The 22,982-nt window shown below is 62.8% G+C and overlaps 2 protein-coding genes across 2 annotated transcripts; both read right to left on the bottom strand.

The window, feature by feature from the left end:
* Nucleotides 1-389: 389 nt before the first annotated feature.
* LOC125627548 (afadin- and alpha-actinin-binding protein-like) lies at nt 390-11,669 on the bottom strand. Its single transcript, XM_048831755.2, has 14 exons — nt 11,116-11,669; nt 10,205-10,386; nt 9,269-9,441; nt 8,495-8,686; nt 7,686-7,796; nt 6,773-6,908; nt 6,219-6,294; nt 5,262-5,400; nt 5,050-5,182; nt 4,367-4,512; nt 3,226-3,399; nt 2,599-2,716; nt 1,946-2,120; nt 390-1,230 (listed from the first exon to the last, which is right to left on the bottom strand). The coding sequence occupies exons 3-14, from the start codon at nt 9,425-9,427 to the stop codon at nt 1,089-1,091; spliced, it is 1,701 nt and encodes a 566-aa protein (XP_048687712.2). The 5' UTR covers nt 9,428-9,441; nt 10,205-10,386; nt 11,116-11,669; the 3' UTR covers nt 390-1,088.
* Nucleotides 11,670-13,319: 1,650 nt separating this feature from the next.
* On the bottom strand, nt 13,320-17,741 carry CLPP (caseinolytic mitochondrial matrix peptidase proteolytic subunit). The gene is made up of 7 exons (XM_048832049.2): nt 17,644-17,741; nt 16,461-16,562; nt 15,901-15,972; nt 15,272-15,368; nt 14,879-15,066; nt 14,351-14,456; nt 13,320-13,844 (listed from the first exon to the last, which is right to left on the bottom strand). Exons 1-7 carry the CDS (start codon nt 17,659-17,661, stop codon nt 13,687-13,689), a joined length of 741 nt encoding a protein of 246 aa, XP_048688006.2. The 5' UTR covers nt 17,662-17,741; the 3' UTR covers nt 13,320-13,686.
* Between the last annotated feature and the right edge of the window lie 5,241 nt (nt 17,742-22,982).

The raw sequence follows: 22,982 nt of genomic DNA, 5'->3' as shown, positions 1-22,982 counted from the left end.
CGATATGGGCGTCCCCCGCAGTGCATTGTGGGAAGGATTAAGTGACTTGACAACTGCCCCAGTGCATTCTGGGACCGAGGGACAGCCATGGGCAGCCGCCCCCGTGCATGATGGGAAGCAGAGACCGGGCCAGGAAGAAGGGGCATCAGTCCCTGTGTCCAGAGGTGCAGGACTTTGGCCATCCCTGGCTCAGTGCCGAGAAGCAAGGGCCGCCCTGCTCCATGCAAACTCCTTGGGCAGCTCCAGCCAGGAGACGGCTTCTCCCCCCCCGCAGAAATTTACCCACATTGGCCTGGCAAGGCTGGAGCTTGCTTTTGCCCTCACCCCTGCCGCCGCCGTCTGGCCCAACAGACCCCGTCGCTGTCACCCAATTTTAAAAGACAAAAACATTACATTTAAATGTCTCTTTATTATAATAAATATAAAAGTAGCTAAGAAGCCCCCAGCACCAGGACACAGAATAGCAACACCCAGGGGAGGGGGATAACATTTTGGATGAGGCAGCAGCAGAAGGGAAAGCCCTTCTCCATTCTCCAAGGCAAGTTTTTTTACATTCACAATCCCTGGGTCGGGTGGGGGAGTTTGCTAGCACCCAGCCTTGAGGAGGTTTCAGTGGAGAAAGGCACCAAGCAAGCAGCGTTTAACTGGCTTTTATAGAACAGCCCACTATTTAAAACCACGACTGTCAAAAAGTAAAAATATCAGAGACCTCCAGGGAGGATAAAAAGCTTACAGGCAAAGAGCAGGGATTCCTCTCCGCAGAGAATTCCCAACTCATGAGCCAGTAGTGAGATCTCATCTACTGAGTCACCATCCACACAGGCTGCAGCTATGGAGGTCTGAGCAAGAAGTTAGCACTCATCAGGGTGGATTAGATCTTCCAAGGAGGGGGGAGAAACACCCCCCCCACACACACACACACAAATGTTACTAGTGGTGGTCAAAGATTGTGCAGCACTGGGAGGAGCTGACCCTGTTCTTCCAGCAATGGAGGGACTGGGTGGGAACAGTGGTGTGAGGTCAACCTGAGTGTCTTCAAGCTCAAGTAGCACAGAGGTCAGGTTCTTCCAGGTAAATGCAGCAAGGGGCTAGAAGGAGCGGTCTAAGAAGTGGTCCAGAAGGTCACTGCTAACGGGCCAGAAGTCCTCGCTCTCTGTCTGGCAGGCTGTGTCTTTGTGGCTTTCCTTCTGGTCATTAGTCTGCTGGCTGGACTGCGCGGGGGGTGGGGGTCTGTGGGGAGATCAGGGTGAGAGATTCAGAATCATGTTCTGCTAGGTCCCCAATTGCATTTTCTTTCCCTTACACATGGGGACATCGAGAAGGTCCCAAACACAGTGCAGGAGTCACAGCAGCTGCTCTTAACACCTGAATCCTACTGGTGGGTGTAGTTGCTAAAGAACTCCCCTCTCTACCCCCTCCCCCCCACACCCAACCTCCAGCTTCTCCTGGGTTCCCACCTCCACCAGCCATCTAAAATCCTCGGCGGCTGCTTCCCCAATCCTTGGCACAGGTCCCAGTCCTGGTTACTCTAGCATTTTGCAGCCAGCCTTTTGTGCATGTCCTTCCCCTTCCTCAACGAGTCCCTGTGCTGGGCCCTAGGGTGCCCTCATTGCCTGCTTTCCAGCCAACCTGTGTGCCGCTCATGACCCTCCAGGGCTGTTCTAAGTCCCCAGCCCCATAGCTGCAGCAGTCCATGCTCTGTCGATGGTTAGACTGAGGAAGTAGGGGCCTGGCCCTCGCTCTCCGCCCCCCCCCAGTGCATTGTGGGAAGGAGCGACATGGGCGTCCCTGACCCTCTCCCCCGGTGCATTGTGGGAAAGAGTTGCAGTTGTATGGGAGGTCGCTCAGTCTGGCTGCAGGGATGCAGCTGGCCATAGCAGTTGGGATTTACTAGGTTATGCCTGGTCCACCTCACAGAGCACGGCCTTCCCATGCTACTCCGTACCCGTTATCCGGGATGAGCTTCAGCACCCTGAGCAGCTCCGCCGTGCTGGGTGTGACGGGACTGGGGGCGAGGTGCCTGCTTCTGACCAGCACCACTGGGGTGTTGGCCTTCGGGTAGGGGGTGTAGGTGGGTTTGTTCCATTTCTTTGGCTGGGGGAGAATCTCCTGTTCTGCAGCTGAGGAGGAAGGGGAAGGGAGGTTAGAGGCAGCCATGGGGCTAGGACTCAGACTAGCCATGGAGAGGAGGGGGTGAAAAGGGATGGCAGCAGACACACAGCGCTCACACGCAGGAGAGTAGATACAGCCAATGCTGGGTGTGTGAGGGCCGTCGGTCAAGACTACCTGGAGGAGGAGTCCAGACCCTCTGCACCAGCTCTGCTTCCAGTTGGGCGCCTTAGAGCTTCAGGGCATGATCTGAGCCAGGGGCAAGCAGCAGGGTTCACACCTTCCGCATGCAATACAAGCGGTGAGCCCACCCGCAGTCCCTGCCCATGGCAAGGGAGCAGTGATGCTGGTAAACGGTGCAGAGATCCCACCACAGGGCCATAGAGCCTCTTCCAGAGTCCTCTTGGGAGCCTGCGGAGCCTTTCCCAGCGGTGGTGGGAATCCGCATGCCTTGATGGGAAGCCTGTTTACTGGTCCGGCCCTGCTCACCTTGGGCAGCAAGTGGGGCCGATTGCCTCCGCCCAGGGTCTCTGGGTCCCAGCCCCGCCACTGTGCTCAGGAAGTGCTGCTTCAGGAGGATGGCTCGTTCCTCCTCAAACTGCTTCCTCTAGCAGGAGAGGGGAAGAAGAGAAATAAGGAGCCAGGATGCCGGGTGAGGGAAGGTCCCCATGGACGGCTCCTTCCAACCCCCTCCCCCTCTCCCTACTTATCACACTCCCGACTCCAGCGACTTTTCAATGGGCTTCCCTGGGTACTCCGGCGTGCCCGCCACCCGGCCCTCGCCCCGGCATCTCTCTGCACCAGCGACCCTTGGGCCTGCCTGTGGCTAAAGGGACGGGGCCTTCTGAATGCCATGGAGAACCAAGGATACAGGCCCCGCCCACCCACAAAATGACCCCCAGAGCCAGCAATCCAGAAGCCAACTCAGGGAGGAAGATGCTGTTCAGTGAGCGATCCCCACCCTTCGGCCCCTCCGGAGGAGACCCTGGGGTCCGGCCACGCAAGGCAGAGGAAGGCCTAGCTTGCCATCCCAATAGATGCACAGGACGTGGTCCCTAAAGAGTTAAACATGAGCCCCCATGGCTTGGCATGGAAGAGGAAGCAGAGGCTAGCTACCTCATGCCCCAGGCGGATGGCAGCTTCTGTGAAGTTCTTGCGCTCCTCCTCGAAGACTCGCTTCTGCTGCTGGAACACCTCCTGCTCCTCCTGCAGCCGCTGCTGCTCCTCCAGGAAGTAGGAGTCCCTCAGGCTGGCCGGCAGCTCGCTGTTGGCAGCTGCAATCAGTTGCTCCTGGGAGGAGGATGGGGAGAGAAGCCAGGGGCCTGAAGAGGCAGCAATCCCCTGGAGGTGTGGCTTGCGGGGAATCAAACCCACCACCTTCAGGTCACACAGCACCAGCCTCTGCTGCGGCAGGTGGGGGTGAGCTCGGAGTCGGAGCGACAACTACAAAGAGCCCGGGACAAGCTGGGAAGCAGCTGCCCAAACGTGGTGGATTTGAAATCTGGGTTTTCTTGCTCCGGCCTGCAAGCCGGGGGCTCCGCAGGGACGCCGGCGCCGGCCATCAGCGCAGTCAGCAGACGGACCCCGCCCCGGAGTAAGGGGGGGTAAATTGTATAGCCCTGTCTTAGGGAGCAGCCTGTTTTGTCCTCTCTCCGGCTTTGGGCTGGTGTGGTAACAGGCCATGGGACTTCCCTGAATTCGTTCCGGTGTGAACTAGAACCGAAATGTCCCATTGCTAGTGATGGAGAGTCACCCCCAGCCCTTGGTAAGTTGTGCCAGTGGTTAACGAATTCCCTTCATCGTTAAAATGTACACCTTATTTCTAGTCTGAACTGATCTAGCTTCATCTTCCAGCCATTGGCTCGTTAGACCTTTGCCTGGTAGACTGACGAGCACGTGTCGGAACTTCCAGTCTGTGACCAAGCCGCCCCCCTCACCCCCGCTTTGTTAAGCACCCAGAGTCGCTCTCTGTAAGGCAGGTTTTCCAATTTCTTAATCCTTCTCGTGGCTCTTCTCTGACCCCTCTCCTGTTTACACCATCCTTCTGGAAGGGTGGGCACCAGATCCGGACCCAGGATCCCAGCAGCAGGTGGGTCGGATGAGCTCCAGGGCCACGGGCATTGAGCCGGATGGTTCGGCCGCTCAGCTGATGCCATGGTATGCGCCCATCTCTTGATTGTGGCTCCGGAACCTGGGTCCCACCTGTGGGGCATGTGGGCGGGGGAGGGCAGGGAGTTCCCCCTGCAAGGGTGCTCACCTGGAAACATCGCTGCTGAAAGGCAATCAGCTGCTGGCTGTCCTCGATCTCCGCCTTCAGCTTCAAGATCTCCTTGTCGTGGTCCGTCACGCTGATCACATGGTCCCCGCCCTCGGCCTCGCACCCCTGGGAGCCGGTGGCCACTGCTGGAAGGATGGAGCAAGGACAGCTGAGCTCTGGAAGGTGGAACGGCGGCGGGGTGGGGTGGGGTGGGGTGTTTCTGGGCTCTCAAAGGGGAGCCAGGGTATGGCTGCTTGGGGGGAGATCCTTCCCACAGTAGGGCTGATCAAACAGGCAGGGCAAGCCCCCCTTCTTGGCCCAGCGAGGAGGAGAGTGGGGTTGGGGGGGGACCATTGGTGGAGACACCCTGAGGTGAATCCCCCTCGGCATAGGGACTGGGGGGTCTCTCTAGGGCAGGGACAGAGGAGAGGATGTGAGGAGGGGTGAAGGTCTAGGGCAGGATTTGGGGACAGCAACCGGTGGGGCATGAACGGTTTGGGCTCCCTCTCCAAAGGGATTGGGGGGTTCCTCTGGGGCACGTTTGGGGAGGGCAGGGGGATGGGCTCGGGGAGACGGGGCCATGGGGTAACAGACACCCAGCCTGGCACCTCGTGAGGTCACTGCCCGGGGAGGGGGGGGCTGCCCCAGATGAGATCGCAGCTGGGGGGCGGGGTGGGTCATACCCTGACTGCCCAGACTTTCCACAGGGCTCTTGAAGCTGTGCCATTGGTCCCGGATGCTGCACGTCAGCTGCCCCTGCGTCGCGTTGGACGAACGGGTCCCCTCCGGCGCCGGCTCCGGCTCCCCTTCGCCTCCCTGCACGGGGCAGCGGGGCGGGATGAGCGGCCAGGGAAGCAGCACCCCCTGCCAGCGGCCCCCGGAGGGCAGCGCTCACCTGGGCAGCCCCCAGCAGGCCCCCCGTGTCCTGGCGCAACTGGTCCAGCAGCTGCTTCAGCTCCGCGTTCTCCAGCATCAGCTCCTGCAGCTGCTTCTCCTGGGCCGCCAGCAGGGAGCGGAACATCTCCTCCTCCTTCCTGCCGGGGCGGGGAGCTACCCACTGAGCCCCCCAGCGTGCCCCAGAGCCCCACCCCAGCGTCCCCCAGAGCCCCCCCAGCCCAGCACCCAACCACCCTCAGCGTCCCCCAGAGCCCCACCCCAGCACCCACCCACCCTCAGCATCCCCCAGCCCAGCACCCGCCCACTCCATCTGCCCCCCAGTGATCCACTCACCAAGACACCCCCATGGTCCCACCAGCACCCCACCCCTGCCCAGCATCTCCCAAAGCCCCACCCCAGCACCTCCCGCCTCCCCAGTGACCCACCCACCGAGACACCCCGATGATCCTGCCAGTGCCCCCCCAGTGCCTCACCCTATCACATTCACCCACCCCAACTGCTCCCAGTGACCCCCAGCATCCCCCACCCACCACCTCTGCCACCCCAGCACCACCCACCCCAGCACCTGCCCACCAAGACACCCCTACTGCTCCCATTCACCCAGACCTTCCCATCCTCCCCCACTGGCCCCATCTCCCCTCCACTGGTCTCCCTCAGCCAGAGCCCCCACAGGACCCTCTCCCCAGGGCCCCACCTTCCTATGGCCCATCATCCAGTCAGACCCGCCCCCCCACAACTGCCTACACACCCATTGTCCTCCCTGAGCCACCACCGAGGGGAACTTCCCCCATCCCCCTGCACAGCCTCCCCCCACCGCAGGGTTGAGACCCAGCCATGCGACCCCACCCACAGGCACATGCCAGCTGCCCTTGTCTGCCGTGGCCAGGGGGCCGCCTCTGCCCAGCCCAGTGCCCAGAACTCCAGGTGCCCAGCACGGACAGGCTTCGTCTCTTACTTGCCGAGCGACTTCCCGGTTTTCCAGGTTGCCCTTCTGCCGTCCGCCCGGCCCAGGTTATTGAGAATCTCCATGGCTGGGGGGGAGCAAGGACTCTCAGAACGACAGCCCCTAACGAGCTAACCCCCACACCGCTCTAACCACGAGGCCCCTCCCTGAGCCAGGGACATAACCCAGGCGTCCTGGCTCCCAGCCCCCTGCTCTAACCACTGGGCCCCACTCCCTTGACAGTGCTAGGGATAGAACCCAGGAGTCCTGGCCCTGTAACGTCCCCTTCTCTAGCTACTGTACTGCGCTATCTCCCCTGAACTTTAGCTTTGTGCTGAAATCTTGTGCCTCTACCAGAAAGATCCCCAGAGCCCTCCGTGGGGACCACTCACCCACCACTGAAATGCAGCCACCTCTGGGGCGGAGCAGGGCAGCTATTTACCCGCCGCAGAGAACGCAGCAAGTGGAGAAGCCTGAATCTGATGGGAACTGCAGCAGGGAGCGGGTATGTAGGGAGGCAGAAGGTAGATCCACAGAGGTCACCCCGGCACTCCCCACTCACTCACCCGCGCGCCTGTCCCTCTTGTCCGTCAGCTGCTGGCTCATCTTCTCCTTCAGCCGGCTCAGCTCCTGCTCCTTCCTCCTCAACTCGTGGCGGTGTTGCGCCCCACGGCTGGCAAGGGTGGCCAGGAGCTTCATCACCTGTTGGGCACCCCAAGGCTGCCCCCTCCCGTCACTATAACCTCTGCCCCAAGGGGCACAAGAACCAGCCCAATGCGTGGCTTGGCTCAACCGTAGATGGGGCCCCCCCCTCAGTCATCTACACCGGGGATCTCAGCACCGCGCTTCCTTCTGGATCACAGATGGCTGCTGGCCAGTGCTTCAGCCATGCCCCTGGGTGGGTGGGTGTTGGGGGTGTCCCTGGGTAGGCAGGGGTGCTGGGTGGGCAGCCAGTGCGGGGGGTAGCGCTCCAAGGCATGCAAGGGGGTGATGCCCTGGCACCTGCACCCGCCCCTTTGTCCTCGATGGCTTTGCCCCGCTCGAACCCAGGCTCCGATCAGGGTCACTGAAGTGCCTTCAGGACCCTCCAGCAGCACAATGGCTTGTTGTGCGTCACTAGCCTGTGGAACTCCCTGCCACAGGAAGCTGTTGAGGCCGAGAACTCAGCCAGATTCCAAGCGGGATACGGATACCAACCGCCAGAGTTGTAAGAGTTAATGCCCAGAGCCAGTGTCCATTAGAGGTCAGGATGAGACTCCATGCGGGGAGCAGATGATCCCTAACTGCATCTGTGACGTTTCTACCCCCCACCACCCACCCGCCCACCCGCCTGAAGCCTTTGGGGCTGACTGTCAGAAATGGGAGTCAGGTCCAATCCAGTATGGCAGTTCCTATGCACCCCTTCCACTGGGGTCTGGCACGTCGCTGTGGGATGGGGCAGCCGGGTGGGAAGATCCCCCCCGTCCCGCGCCCCCTCACCTCGTCCTTCTCTCCTTTCAGCAAGGCCAGCAGCTCTTTGTTCTTGCTCTGCAGCTGCCGCTCCTCGCTCTGCACAGCCGCGATCTCTCTCTCGCAGGCCTCCACTTGCGCCTGGCGTGGGAAAAGAGACGGTGGGCTGGCAGCTCCCGCAGGCACCACTCCCGGGAGACTGTCAGAAGTTAGCAAGCCCGCAAGGGACGTGTCCGATCCCCCAGAGGGGCAGGAGGCTGGGGAGCCACCTCCGTAAGCGCCCTGGGGCAGCATCTAGCTCGCCTCGCAGGGCGGAATCCATCTGGGCACAGCGCTCGGAGTATCACCGATTCTAACGGCGAGGCCTCCTCCCCTTCCTGTGGGAAACGATCCCTTAGCTCAGCTGGGACCCACCCCCCCAACCCCTCAAGTTCCCCCTTCGTTCAGCTCCAAGTCTTTGTCCCACTCCGACACGCTCCTCTCCTGCTGGCCGTCAGCCTGTGGAACTCTCCACCACAGGAAAGTAGCGTGGTTGGGTAGCATCCTGACCCACGGCGATGCAAGCTAAGAGAGGGGTGGCCCAACCACAAGGCTCAGGACACACGGCGACGACCACCGCAGGGGGGGTCCCACTGCCACCAAAAACCTGCACTGGGCTGTTGGTGGGCGATTGCCCAAGGCAATTCATGCCCTCGGCTGAACCCTCTGGTGTCTGCCGCTGCCGGAGAAAGGGCACAAGACTCGGCTTGTCTCCTTCGTCCAGGGCACTCTGAGCCCGATGGGCCCTTTCTCCGAGCCGGTGCAAACCACAGCCCCTCCCCCGGCTCCCCAGCACCCACCTTGAGCTTGCTCTGCCGGCCCCTCAGGTAGCCCAGCTCGCCGGCTCGCCTCAGCTCCTCGGCCTCCATGGCGCCCAGCTTGGCCGAGGCCTCCCGGTAGAGCCGCAGCAGGGCGTAGGTGCCGTTCACCAGGGCCCGGAGGTCAAAGCCTCCCTCCGCATAGAGCGGGGCCAGCCCCAGCACCCTCACCTCCTGCAGGGGCAGATGGGCCAGACCGGGGGTCATGGCAGGGCAGGGTTTGGATCCCAATTAGCCCCGCCCTTCCCCACTCATGACCCGCCTCCCCAATTAGCCCCACCCACTCCCGCTCAGCCCCATCCCCTGCCATGTCCCCAATTAGCTCCCTCATGCCCCCACCACCTCCCCGATTACCCCAAGTCCTGTCCAGTTGCACCCCGTTTGCTCTGCCCCCTGCCCAGTTGTAGCTTCTCCCCATTAGCTCCACCCCTCTCCCCCACCTTCTGTCCCCTGAGCTCCAGCCCCTGGCCAATTTGACTTGACCCAGCTCCCCACGCTGCGGGTCCCCAGAGATCTGTACCAAGAAGGGTTGGATTTCAGGGCCCAGCCGGCTGCAGCCTGGCTGTTTGGCAGGGGAATCCCCCTGGGGCTGGAGAGGTGCCTTTTCTTTGTCCCAGGAAATTCACGATGAGCGTGGGATCCCTCCATGGAGCCAGCGAGGAGGGTTAACGGGGCCCACCGCAGTCAGGGCAGGAACCAGCCCGTTGCCCTGGGCATATTAACCCCTCCCAGCCTGGCACCCGGGACGCCACCTGCCTCGTTGAGGTATGAGATGCAGTGATCAATGTTGGTGCTCCAGCAGAAGGCCCCGCTCAGCTCACTGGCCCCCTCCAGCAGCTCCAGGGGGCCATCGGGGTCGGCCAGGCTGGTCGCCACCAGTGAAGAGATGCCTGGCTCAGGGATGTACTTGGCCATTGCACCCCTGGTCTCTGCAGTGGGGGAAAGAGACTGTGAAATCTGGGCACCAGCAGGGCAGACCAGGGTGAAGGAGCTAGCCCAAGAGGTCAGAGTCAGTCAGGGACATAGCTGGGAATAGAACCCAGGAGTCCTGGCTTCCAGCCCCACCCCTGCTCTAACCATTACACGCCACACTCCTCCCAGAGCTGGGAATAGAACCCAGGAGTCCTATAGAATCCAGGAGTCCTGGCTGCCAGCCCTGCACTGGATCACACTGTTTAGACAAGCAGAGATAACCACCCAAGAACCCCACTCTAATCACTGCCCCATGCTGCCCCACAGGGCTTGGCTCTCAGATATGGAACCAGGTGCTCCTAACTAACCGCTCCCTGCTCTGAGTCAGGGCCAGGAACTACCCAGATCCCTGCGGCCACCTGACCCTACATCTGCCAAAATGTTTGGCCCAAGTTCCCATGGGTGCGGGGTGCAGTGGTTAGAGCAGGGGGGCCGGAAGCAAGGACTCCTGGGTTCTATTCTAGCTCTGGGAGGAGAGTGGGGTCTAGAGGGAGAGGGACAGGTGGGTCAGGACTCCTGGGTTCTATTCCGGTCTTGGGATGAGGTGGGGTTCAGGGTCTAATGAGGAAGGGAAGAGGGTTAGAGAAGCAGGTTTGGGAGTCAGGACCCCGGAATTCTGTTCCCAGCTCTAACTTGGAGCCTGGGTCCCATCCTGTCCCGTCCCCCCCCGTTTGTGCCTCAGTTTCCCTTTCCAGTAAAGAAGGGGCAACACCAACTTACCAGCTTCACAGAGGGGAGGGGCCCACGAGGCTTCAAAGCACTTTAATGTGAGAAAACGCACCCTGGGGTCCTTAGCCCCAAAGCCAGATCGTGGCCCTGGCAGTTACCTGGCGATGGCTCGGCCTCCTGTGCCGAGGGGCACCCCAAGTTCTCCAGAGCTCCCCGCTGCAGACAAATGGGAACTGAGAGGAAACGGGGAGAAGCTCAAAAATCTTCCCAGATTGGCAGGAAAAATGGGGGCTCAGGCTTCCGCGCCCCTCGACCTCCCTACCCACTGGTGATGCCCCCACAGGGCTCCTGGCCCTCCAGGAGCTCAGAGCCCAGGGGCTCCTACTGCCAGACATCTCAGTACAACCTGAGAGCTGGCCCCCACTGAACGCAGCCCACGCACGCAGACCCCCACAATCCAGACCTCAACCCAGCACTTCCAACCCCCACCTCCAGCCCAAGTCCCCCCGGCGCCCCACCATCCAGACTCCAACCCCAGCCCCAGCCCCCTCAATCCCAACCCCCCATAACCCTGACCCCAACCCAGCACCTCCAACCCCCACCTCCAGCCCAGTTCTCCTCAGCCCGCCACCATCCAGACCCCAGACCCCAGAATCCCAGCCCCCACCTCCAGCCCCACCACCCTCAATCCCCGCCCCACACAATCCAGACCTCCTCTCAATCCCAACCACCCAACTCCAGCTCAATTCTCCCAACCCCAGCCCCCCACAATCCAGACACCAGCCCCCCACCTCCATCCCAGGCCCCCACAATCCAAGCCCCAAGCCCCCCAAATCCCCAACCTCCAGCCCCAACTGCCCACTCCATTAGCCAAACCCAGCAACCCCCCCACACCCAGCACCTTCCAAATATCCACACCCAACCCAACCCACCCCCTCTGGCCCCAGCCCCCTGTAACCTACCCAGCTCCCAGCCCAGCTGATCTCACTGTGGGAACTGCAAACAAAAGCCACCTCCCTGGCCCCGGGAACCTTTCAAACAGCCCGCCTCCCAGCGCCTCTCCCATTGGCCATTCTGCCCCACTCTGTGGCTTTCCACTGGGTGAGAAGGCAGCAGGGCTAGCCAATGGCATTGCTTAGGAGGGAGAGGCGTGGCTAGGGAGATGGGCATGCTGGGAATTGTAGTTCTTTGTGGCTGTGTAAGCCCACATGGAGAGTGGATGGGGCTTGAGGGGGATTGAAGGGGCTCTAGGTACAGAGGGTGGCTCTGGGCGAGATATACAGGGTTCTAGAGGGATGCAGATACAGAGTTATACGGGGCAGATGTTGTGGCTAGAAGGGACAGATACGGGTGTGTATCTGGAGAGAGGAGCAGGTGAGGAATGGACAGGGTGCATAGATGGAAATACAGGGTGTATGGGGGGCCGTAGGACTGGATATGGGGATACAGAGCTGGCGAGAGACAGATTTTTTCTCCTTCTTGTGTGCAAAGCAGCAGCCTGGTTCTCGTTCTCTGCACCCACAGCTTGTGCAGAGTCTCTTGAAACGGAGCAGGGCCCTGACGGGAGCAGCGCTGCCCTTGCTGGGCACTCAGGGGCCAGGGAGCTCCAGCTCTGGCCCCACTGGGCACTCAGGGGCCCGGTGCTGCAGGACGCGGGGGGCTCTGGCCCTGGCCCCGCTGGGCACTCAGGGGCCCGGTGCTGCAGGACGCGGGGGGCTCTGGCCCTGGCCCCGCTGGGCACTCAGGAGCCTGGTGCTGCAGGACGCGGGGGGCTCTGGCCCTGGCCCCGCTGGGCACTCAGGGGCCCGGTGCTGCAGGACGCGGGGGGCTCTGGCCCTGGCCCCGCTGGGCACTCAGGGGCCCGGTGCTGCAGGACACGGGGGGCTCTGGCCCCGCTGGGCACTCAGGGGCCCGGAGCTGCAGGACGTCGGGGGGCTCTGGCCCCGCTGGGCACTCAGGGGCCCGGTGCTGCAGGACGTCGGGGGCTCTGGCCCCGGCCCCAATGGGCACTCAGGGGCCCGGTGCTGCAGGACGCGGGGGGCTCTGGCCCCGGCCCCGCTGGGCACTCAGGGGCCCGGTGCTGCAGGACGCGGGGGGCTCTGGCCCCGGCCCCGCTGGGCACTCAGGGGCCCGGTGCTGCAGGACGCGGGGGGCTCTGGCCCCGGCCCCGCTGGGCACTCAGGGGCCCGGTGCTGCAGGACGCGGGGGGCTCTGGCCCCGGCCCCGCTGGGCACTCAGGGGCCCGGTGCTGCAGGACACGGGGGCTCTGGCCCCGCTGGGGCAGTGGCTCAGCATGAGGGGCTCTGCCGAGGGGGCCTGGGGGCTCCCTCGCAGTCAGTGCTGATCCCAGTGCCCTAGGATGGTGCTGGGGGCGCTGTTTTACATCCTAGAGGTAAAACTGAGGCCCGGCCCCCCTGTGGTCACAAAAGATCCCATTAAATCTGCACCGGAGTCCACATCAACCCCCCCCTTTACGCAACGTCCAGTTGCCTTCCCTAGAATCCCCTCTGCAGTCAGCCCGCGACGGGCTTGTCTTCAGCGCCTGGCCTAGACGACCACGCAGCAGGAGAGCCGCTTGTTTCCCTCTCACCCCTCCTCCCGGGCCAATGACCCATTGCTCCACGTCAGACATTCCCTGCGCTTTTCCCCGGGCTAGCTTTAAAAGGCTCAGGCCGCCCCCGCCCACCCCTCCCCAGGGGCAGAGCACAACACAGGCCAATGCATTACATCACCTTTCTACAAGAGCGATCGTGTACCTGCCCTGCCCCACCCTAAAGGTGGCCGCATTTCAGTCCAGAGTGAACCAGACCCTTGTGCGGCGTTGCTGTGAGCTGTTAAATAGCTGCTGCAAACCCTGCTTGGGATCTTTCCACAAAGAGTCCTTCGCAAAAAACGCACACACTGGTCAGCAAAGACCTGTTGAGAATCACTCCCGAGCAGGGACTGTCCCAGCTGCTCGGGAAGAGAGGGAGAAAGTACACAGCACTGGGCTATTCTCTGCTCCCTGCGGGTCAGTAGGAAGCAGAACTCAAGAGACACAAGGGGACCAGGACATGGGGAGCATGAAGGAGGCTTAAAGACATGTCCCCATCTCAAGAAATATTTATTTCACGCATCCTCACCTGCTGACGTTTCAGGGGAAAGGACCCAACACAGAGTGCGAACAGCTTGGCCAGTTCAATTTAATAACAATCATTCAGCTAATGACTCTACACCAGGAGGGGTGGCGTGTTCGTGCGACCCAAAGGTACCAAAATAATTGCACCCTGCCAGACACACCCCAGCTCGCCAGCTGCTGGTGGGGCAGCAGAGGGGGACACCCAGTGGGAGGTATGGGGGTGGTTTCCTCTCGCATCCATCCAGCAAGTGGGGTGTGTGTGGGTGTAATCCCAGCATGGGGCTTTGCTGCCCCCATCCCTCTGCTTCGAGTGGTTGGTGTCTCCTAGCTTCCTCCCTCCTGACTGGAACGATCCCCAGCACCCCGGCAAAGCACCAGCCACCTCTGTCAGTTCCCATCCGAGCCCAGAGGTCTCTCAGGGCTCAGCTGAGGAAGAGGGCGGGGAAGGCTCTTTCTGGACCAGCTCCGGCTCGTCCTCTCCGTCGTGAGGGGGGTGGACCAGCACCTTGTCCAAGATCCCGAACTCCTGGGCTTCCATGGGGCTCATGTAGCGGTCTCTCTCCATGGTGGACTCTGCAGGACAAGAGCACAGGGAAGGTGAGGGGTGCCCTGGGCTCTGGGGGGGAGGGGGGGGGGGAGCCTCTAGACCCTGGCCTAGGGCACATCACCCTCTAGTGGCTGACCCAAAGAGAGAGGGGGGATAAAAGCCTGAACACTGCAGCAGCCACTGGAGATCCCCCTGGAGTTCCCACATCTGGAGCAGAAGATTCTAGCCTCACTGGTGTCTCTGGAGTTAACAAACCCCTGCACTGCTTGAGATATTTCACCCCATCAGCATCCATTCCTTCCTGACCCCTGCAGTAGCAAGCAGCTGATGCCCTGAAGCTTGAGGGCTGATCACCCCGCCTTCAGGATCTGAACTTTGACCTCTCCATACAGGGGGGTGTGAGGCTGGATCCGGGCCCCAGTCCCTCCCACTTCACCCGTAGAACGGAGACGTTTTGGGAAGCTCAGTGCAGCTGTCCCCACCTCCCCCTGCCTCATTGGAGACCCCAGAGGGCTATTTCAGGGGCACTCACCGATCACCTCCAGGGGCTGCTTGGTGTGCTTGGCGTACAGCCCATTGATCTGCTTCTTCAGCTTCAGGATCTCCTCGGCTTGGATGGCGATGTCCGTGGCTTGCCCCTGTGGGGAGGCACCATGAGGTGCAGCCTGGCTTCACGGAGCCCCCAGCAGGGGGTGCCCCTCACTAGTCCAACTGCAGCAGGACAGAGCAGAGCTGTGCTGAACTCCGCATCGGCCAGGAACGATAGTGGGTCTCTAGCCACTCGGGGACGGCGACCTTAGGGTCAAAGGTTCCCCCTACCCCGGAGGGACCCCCCAGGACCAGCAGCCAGAGGGGAACCTGCCCCCGTGGTCCAATCAGTCCCCAGCCTCGTCCGCAACATCGGGGGCTGGTCAGTGCCTGCTGGGGTGGGCCCTGGCAGCATGGAGATTCCCCCGGCCGGGGGCTGCTGGGACTGATCTTGACGCTAAAGGGGCCCCCATACGTCCCCCGCCCCAGGGCTCCCACTCCCGCCAGGGGGCCGATCGGTGCCCGGACTCACCCGCGCCCCTCCCGAAGGCTGGTGGATCATGATGCGGGAGTTGGGCAGGGAGTGCCTCATGCCCTGGGAGCCGGCAGCCAGGAGCAGCGACCCCATGCTGGCCGCCTGCCCCACGCACCAGGTGCAGATGGGGTTCAGGATGTACTGCATGGTGTCATAGATGGCCAGCCCCGAGGTCACGGCACCACCTGGAGAGAGAACCGGAGAATGACCGCAGGCAGGAGGGAGGATCTCTCCGATTCACCCAGCAGGGGGGTGGCTGGAGAGAGCAGGCCCCCAGCACTGGCTGTGGAGCTCCTGGCTGCTCCAGTCCCAGCCTCTGCCAGCAGGGGGCACTTCGGGGGATGGCCGGCTGGTCTCATAGTGGTGCTCACAGTCTGGGCTTCCACTCACCGGGGCTGTTGATGTACATGTGGATCGGCTTCTTGTTGCTCTCTGACTGCAGGAAGAGCAGCTGGGCAATGACCAGACTGGCCACCCCATCGTCGATCTGCGGAAGGTGGAGAGAGAGAGGTGGCAGCAACCTGGGGAACTCCCTGCTGCAGGGGCTCGGAGAGACAAACGTAGCGGCTGGGGCGGTTTGAAATGTTTTTTCCCCTCAAGGCTGAATCATTTCATGACCATTAACTCTCGTGGCTCAGAGAAGGAGGGTTAGGGTTAGGGGCTGGCAGGGGTCAGGAAGGAAGGAATTCTGCCAGCTCAAACCACTCCTCACCACTATGTGGGGTGGAACGCCTCCTCTGACGCCTATTGGTCTGGTCCAGAGCATTATTGGGGGGTGGGGGGTGGATACAGGGGTAGAAGGGCCCATTGTCTGATAGCACAGCAAGGGGTTTGCTGACCCCCTGGTCCAGTGTATGTGTGGGGCTCTGGCCCAGGAGGACACTAGAGTAGCTGGTGCAGGCAGTGGCTGACCCCACACCCCCGTTAGAGACAGGGCGACCCCACCCTCTTTATCTCCTGTTGGGCGGGGGCTGCGCGAGCCCAGGGTGGCTGGGCCACGAGCGGCCCCGGACACTCACCGGCCCCATGACGCACACGATCCTCTCCCGCAGCAGCCGGGAGTAAATGTCATAGGCTCTCTCGCCGCGGCCCTGCAACACACACCAGGAGTTCAGCCCAGCTGGGAATTAACACTGCCAGCACCCTCTCGAGGGGCAGGGAGGGAGTGCGGGGGGCAGAGGGGGCCTGAGCACCTGGGGAGGGAGCAAGATTCATGATTGCATGTGGGAGTCCTGGTTTCGTAGCGCACAAGTGAAATGAGTTTGGTGGGGCTCAGTTCAGCCGCTAGACAATGTTAACAGCTCAGCCCAAAAGCCAACACCTGACCAGGCCCTGTCCAGAGAGACCCAGGGTTGGGCTAGCAGGGGGCTGCGGGTCGGAACTGAGGGGCACCGGCAGGGCTGGGGGGACCCCAGGGCTGGGCTAGCAGGGGGCTGCGGGTCGGGACTGAGGGGCACCGGCAGGGCTGGGGGGACCCCAGGGCTGGGTTGGCAGGGGGGCTGCAGGTCAGGACTGAGGGGCACTGGGATGGCTGGGCTAGCAGGGGGCTGTGGGTCGGGACTGAGGGACACCAGCTCACCGTCTGCTCCACCACGATGGGGATGAGTGGGATGTGGCTCACTGGTGTCCGGTGGAGGCTCCGGTGAGCAGTCGCTGCCTGGCAGCTGGGCCGGAGGGTGCGCTGTGGGGCAGAGACCCAGCCAGTTAGGGGAGAATGAACCGCTGCCCCCCCACCTGGGCATAGGTCACTTCCTAGCACTCCTGCCCCCTCCACCCCCCAATCCGCTCTGTGCCCAGCCCCCACCCCACACTGCAGCACCTCCCTGCCCTGCAACCACCAGGGCCCAAGGCAGGGACCCCCCCTCCACCCCAACAGGGGCCTGCCCCCGGCACCCTCACCCCAGGGGGGGATCTGAGCCCAGCGACATCAATGGAATCCTCACTTCCTGCTCTAACCACTAGACCCCTGCCCCTCCCAGCGCCGGGGATAGAACCCAGGCGTCCTGGCTCACAGCCCCCCCTGCTCTAACCCACCAGCCCCCACTCCCCTCCCAGCGCCGGCTCCCAGCCCCCCCTGCTCTAACCACTCAGCCACAATCCCCTCCCAGCGCCGGGGAGAGAACCCAGGAGTCCTGGCTCACAGCCCCCCCTGCTCTAACCCACCAGCCCCCACTCCCCTCCCAGGGCGGGGGATAGAACCCAGGAGTCCTAGATCCCAGCCCCCCCTGCTCTAAACACTGAGCCCCGATCCCCTCCCAGCGCCAGGGATAGAACCCAGGAGTCCTGGCTCCAGGCCCCCCCTCCTCTAACCCACCAGCCCCCACTCCCCTCCCAGGGCGGGGGATAGAACCCAGGAGTCCTAGCTCCCAGCCCCCCCTGCTCTAACCACTCAGCCACGACCCCTCCCAGCGCCGGGGAGAGAACCCAGGAGTCCTGGCTCCAGGCCCCCCCTCCTCTAACCCACCAGCCCCCACTCCCCTCCCAGGGCGGGGGATAGAACCCAGGAGTCCTAGATCCCAGCCCCCCCTGCTCTAAACACTGAGCCCCGATCCCCTCCCAGCGCCAGGGATAGAACCCAGGAGTCCTGGCTCCAGGCCCCCCCTCCTCTAACCCACCAGCCCCCACTCCCCTCCCAGGGCGGGGGATAGAACCCAGGAGTCCTAGCTCCCAGCCCCCCCTGCTCTAACCACTCAGCCACGACCCCTCCCAGCGCCGGGGAGAGAACCCAGGAGTCCTGGCTCCCAGCCCCACCCCCCACTCACTGCTATTCTCAGCAGCATCTTCTCGCTCCAACCCAGCCCCGCCCCTTCCCTGCTCCCGCGACCCGGACGTGATGCCCTGCCCCGCCCCTCAGGAGGTGGAGCCTGTGGGAGTCATGTGATCAGGGCCCCGCAGGCTGGAACTACAGCTCCCAGCATGCATGGCGCGGCTGCAGTGATTGCTGGGGATTGTAGTTCTAGCGCCTGGGCTGCTGATTGGAGAAGGTGGAGCGGGGTCTAGTGGTTAGAGCTGCGGGGAGGGTTAAAAGCCAGGACTCCTGGGTTCTATCCCCAGCCCTGGGAGGAGAGTGGGGTCTAGTGGTTAGAGCAGGGGGCTGGGAGCCAGGACTCCTGGGTTCTCCCCCCAGAATGATGACTTTGTTGTGACCCAGTGGAATGGCTTTACGCGGTGTCGTTGTGACCAGGACACAGCTGCTGACCAGCCCCACACCCCCCGAGAGCTGGGGATGGAACCCAGGAGTCCTGACTCCCAGCCCCGACCCAGTTCTAGCCACTAGACCCCACTGCTCTCCCAGCACTGGGGCTAGAAGCCAGGTGTGCCACCCCTCTGTGTCCAGAGCCAGCCTGGCCGTGCTGGAGGAAGCGAGACAGATGATTCCTCAGGGTCCTGGCAGAGGCTGTCACCCCCCTGTCGATGTGTGGCAGCCTTGTGCCAAGTGCCCCCCCACCTCAGGGTCTCTAGTGCCCACCTTGATTTCACACCCCATGTTCTGCATCGCCCAGTTCACTGGGGGACGTGGCGGAGCCTGCAGCCCCCGCACACACCACACAGGGGCAGCAAGGAGCGAGGAATAGCCAGGCAGCCAGCTGGAAGCTGGGGGGCCAGGGTGGGGTCTCTCCAGCCCAGGCTCACAGGTTGGTGCCCAGGCTCACGGTTCAGTGCTGGAGGCACAAAGGAGCTTGTAGGAATTGGGCTGAGACCTGCCCAATTTGATACACCCAGGGACGGCAGAGCAGGGTGGGGTCAAATCGGCAAACCGGGGGGGGGGGGGGGGGACCTAAGCCTTGGCTCACTGGGTGCGAGAGGGGAGTGGCAGGCAGGCCACAGAGCTGGGCGATAGCACTTGGGAAGGGCACCAGGATTTATGAGGTGTTAATTGGTGGCGTGTGCCCGTCCCAGCAAAGGGCCCGCGCCCAGGGTGTGATAACAGAGGGTGAAACCGGGCCGTGATTACATTGCGGAGATGTCTCAGCTAGCCGGGGCAAACCTCAGACAACTCAGAGAGCACCCCCTGGTCTCCCCCTGGACCCCACGCCCCTGCTGGAAATGAGGCTAGAGCCCAGGAGTCCTGGCTCAGTCTCACCACTAGACCCCTCTCCCTCCCCGTCCTCCTCGGAGCTCAGTGGCGTGTCTCTCTGTTTAGAACAGTGCAGCTAAAGTTTAGGGAATTCTCACTTTGGGGGTCTTTGAAGCCAAGGTTCACTTTGGGATTTAACTGTTGTATTTCACACTGCTCCTCCCCTAGGCAATGAGGTACAGTCGTTAAAGCAGGAGCAGGGTAGGGAACCTGGACTCCTGGGTTCTGTCCCTGGCTGTGGGAGGGGAATGGGGTCTAGTGGTTACAGCAGGATTCCGGGGCTCTATTCCGCACTTCACTGACACGCTGTCTGTCCTTGGGTGAGGCATGCTTGGTGCCTCAGTTTCCCCTTTGTAGCCAGGGTGAACACTTCCTGAGTTTCCCAGGAAGGGCCCCAGGAGCTGAGACCTTTGGGCCAAGTCCATCTGAAATGTTACTGCAGGACAAAGTGTGATCACCCGGCCTCCTCCCCTGCCCGCAGTAACTATCCCAAGGCAGCTGGGAAACAAGATAGGGCGCTCCCACGTGTAACCGTCATTCCCTGTCCCCCGGGCGTGGGAGGGTGCCACCCAGCACCATCCGGAGCTGGAGGGAGTGCAGGGTGAAGGACAACACCAGGCGCCCAGAGCAGCCGGGAGAACATGCCACAGAAAGGGGACTGGGGTGGTGTGGTTAGAACAGGGGGGGCTGGGAGCCAGGACTCCTGAGTTCTATCCCTGGCTCAGGGACGGGAGTGGGCTCTAGTGGTTCGAGCAGGGGGGCTGGGAGCCAGGACTCCTGGGTTCTATCCCTGGCTCAGGGACGGGAGTGGGCTCTAGTGGTTTGAGCAGGGGGGGCTGGGAGCCAGGACTCCTGGGTTCTATCCCTGGCTCAGGGACGGGAGTGGGCTCTAGTGGTTTGAGCAGGGGGGGCTGGGAGCCAGCATGCCTGGGTTTTATCCCTGGCTCAGGGACGGGAGTGGGCTCTAGAGGTTCGAGCAGGGGGGGCTGGGAGCCAGGACTCCTGGGTTCTATCCCTGGCTCAGGGAGGGGAGCGGGGTCTAGTGGTTAGAGTAGTGGGGCTGGGAGCCAGGATTGCACTGGAGTCAATGGGACCCTATCCCCAGCTGGTATAAACCGGGTGGTGGGACTCAGTGGAGCTGGCTTGCTTTACAGCAGGTGAGGATGTGGCTTCTTGGCTCTGCTCCCCGGCTTGGGAGCCGATTCTGGGCCTGGTGCCCAGTACACAGTAGTGCAAACTGGGGGGAATTCCCCCCCTCCCCTGTTGGCCTGGTGGAAATGCCACGTGGGAGGAGCGAGCGCCATACCTGCTGGGGAGATGCTGTGGTTGCCAAGGGTCACTGCTAAGGTTTGGCCCCCGCCTGCGGCTGCCAGGCGTGTCCCGCTCACCCCATGTGCTGTGAGTCACGGAGCGTGAGTCGCTACCTCCCAGCTCTGATTCCCGGCACTCCCTGGGCTCAAACAGCGACCCCAGGGCTGGGGACTGGCTGGCTCAGGGGGCATGGGGCCTGTCTCCTCAAGGGAGCACTGGCTCCAATCAGGCCCCAAGTCAGGAGGGACCAAAATTCATTCCCCTCTGAGATGCTTGATGTGAAATGAGTTTGGGGGGGTGTCTCAGCCCAGGGGTCCGTAGCGCTCGTTGGCAGGCTCAGTGGCGATGTCCAGGACCGGCTGGGCCAAGGAGCCAGAGCAGCTGCTCCCTCGGTTCCCCTTTGGGCAGGAGCTGCCCCTGTGCCCAGGCTGGCTGAGGTGGAAGCCCTCAGCTGGGCACCGTGACCAGCTGGGCACCGTGGGAGAATTTCTGAGCTGAATCGCCAGGCATTCCAGCTGCTTCCAGCCCCGGCCCTGGACTGAGCCCAGGCAGCTGCTGGAGTCAGTTGTTATATTGCGGCCAAAGTACTTCCCCACCCCCAACGCTAGTCCGGGCTCCCAGCTCTAACCACTAGTCCCCACTCCCCTCCCAGAGCTGGGATAGAACCCAGGGGTCCTGGTTCCCCTCCTGGTTCATGTGGGAAATGTTGTGAGGCCAGAGTCCCAGGACCCAGAGGCACCCACGGCTTCAGCTTGGGCTTCCCCCTGGGATGGCAGCGGTGTCTAGGGAGTCAGGACTCCTGGGTTCTCTCTCCATCGCTGGGAGGAAGCAGGCTCTAGTGGTTAGACCCCAGGCTCTGGCACAGAATTCAGCTCCCTGCCCCCACCCAGGGCACCTCTTTGTTCACAGGCAGATTAGCGGCTGTTTCCATCCCGCTTTCCCAGCGCCTTTTCTCCCTGAACGTTTTTATCTAGACAGGAAAAGAAACAAAGAGCCCGTTCAGCATTAGCTGCGCAGCACCGGCCCCAACCTCCCATGGGCACGGCCCTCGCAGGGCTGGAGCGCCCAGCTCCCAGCCCCCCAGCGCTGTGCGAGCTCACCCCCCACCGCCCCAGGATCCATGTGATAGTACCAAGACTCTCACTTTCTCCGCACTGATCTCGGCCGGGACCTGGGCAGTGCCCGGCGTGACGGGGCCCTGATCTCGGCCGGGGCCTGGGCAGTGCCCGGCGTGACGGGGCCCTGATCTCGGCCGGGGCCTGGGCAGCGCCCGGCGTGACGGGGCCCTGATCTCGGTTGGGGTCTGGGCAGTGCCCGGCGTGACGGGGCCCTGATCTCGGCCGGGGCCTGGGCAGCGCCCGGCGTGACGGGGCCCTGATCTCGGTCGGGGTCTGGGCAGCGCCCGGCGTGACGGGGCCCTGATCTCGGTCGGGGTCTGGGCAGTGCCCGGCGCGACGGGGCCCTGATCTCGGTCAGGGTCTGGGCAGCGCCTGGCGTGACGGGGACCTGATCTCGGTCAGGGTCTGGGCAGCGCCCGGTGCGATGGGGCCCTGATCTCGGTTGGGGTCTGGGCAGCGCCCGGCACGATGGGGCCCTGATCTCAGTCGGGGCCTGGGCAGTGCCCGGCGTGATGGGGCCCTGATCTCGGTCGGCCTGGCACAGAGGGGCACTGATCTTAGTCAGGGCCTGGTGCCATTACCATGGTCTAGATGGGCCCTGACCATTTGCTCCTCCGTAGTGTCCCAGAAGGCGGCTGTACATGGGCAATTTTTTCAGTCGAATGGGCCCCCAATTGGAAGCCAAAGAAGCCTCCCACCCCCTGGACCCCGTGAATTTCGCACTGATTTCCCGCCCCCGTCTCTGCACCCTGCCCCAGCCCATCGGCTGGGATTTCACCATCCGCCTCTGCTTCTGGAAGAAGCTGGCACGACCCTGCATGCCCCCGAGCTGGCGAGCCACAATCAGCGCTCTCTGCGGCTTGCTGGGCACCGGGGCCTGGCTCAGGTTAGGGGAGATCCCGCCCCAAACTACAGGGGGGTCTTTGCTCCCAAAAGGAGCCGCACCAGGTGCCCCCCCAAGCCCAGCACCACTTTCAGCGGGGAGAACAAGCTTCAGCCATGGCCCGTGGCTTCTGTCCACGGCACGATAGGCTCAGGGACGCGCCAGAAGTCCCAGCTCAGCGTCAGGGCCAGTGACTTATCTCGGGCTGGGCGGGCTTGGTGCCAGCCAGCACACTGGCCACAGGCCCACTTGGTCCCGTCCTTTGCTGACAGCTGCCCCGTGTATAAGCCGGCCCTGGAGACATGGCTTGAGACCCCCCCAGCTAAAGAGCTGCGGCTTATCTGTGAGTATATAGGGCGTAGGGCTGCTTTCTCCACTCCTCTGTGGAGCGAAGCCGTGGGCTCTCTGCCCATCGCCCGCGGGGAAGCCAGCTGCCCCTCAGCCCTGTCATGCAGCCACCACCCCCATGGTGACACCACATGGCACCAGCCGGGGCTCCAGGGAGCCTGTCTGCATCCCTCCCCCAGCCCCCACCCCGGTGTGTTTGCCCAGGCTGCAAGGCGTGGCCACATGGTGGGGTCAGCCCAGGGGAGCCCTCGAGCGAATGCAGAATTGACCCCACGGCCGAATACTGCTCTCACTGACACCAACTTCCACAGCTGTCAATGGTGTCACTCCTGCTTTACACCTCTGTAAGGGAGGGGAGGATCC

Source organism: Caretta caretta, chromosome 20 (genome assembly GCF_965140235.1).
Source record: "Caretta caretta isolate rCarCar2 chromosome 20, rCarCar1.hap1, whole genome shotgun sequence".
NCBI classification, from domain to species: Eukaryota; Metazoa; Chordata; order Testudines; family Cheloniidae; genus Caretta; species Caretta caretta.
This window is presented reverse-complemented; position numbering and strand designations above follow the sequence as displayed.

What these genes read in the sequence shown, in the direction of transcription:
- CLPP (XM_048832049.2), bottom strand. An exon ending in CATGTACATCAACAGCCCCG is followed by an intron (nt 15,067 to 15,271) that starts GTGAGTGGAAGC and finishes TTCTCTCTCCAG; the next exon opens with GTGGTGCCGTGACCTCGGGG. An exon ending in GCAGCCCCTGGAGGTGATCG is followed by an intron (nt 13,845 to 14,350) that starts GTGAGTGCCCCT and finishes CTTGTCCTGCAG; the next exon opens with AGTCCACCATGGAGAGAGAC.
- LOC125627548 (XM_048831755.2), bottom strand. Translation starts at nt 9,427, where the DNA reads ATGGCCAAGTACATCCCTGAGCCAGGCATCTCTTCACTGGTGGCGACC. An exon ending in GCATCTCATACCTCAACGAG is followed by an intron (nt 8,687 to 9,268) that starts GCAGGTGGCGTC and finishes CTGCCCCTGCAG; the next exon opens with GAGGTGAGGGTGCTGGGGCT. An exon ending in GCCTGCTGGGGGCTGCCCAG is followed by an intron (nt 5,183 to 5,261) that starts GTGAGCGCTGCC and finishes TGCCCCGTGCAG; the next exon opens with GGAGGCGAAGGGGAGCCGGA.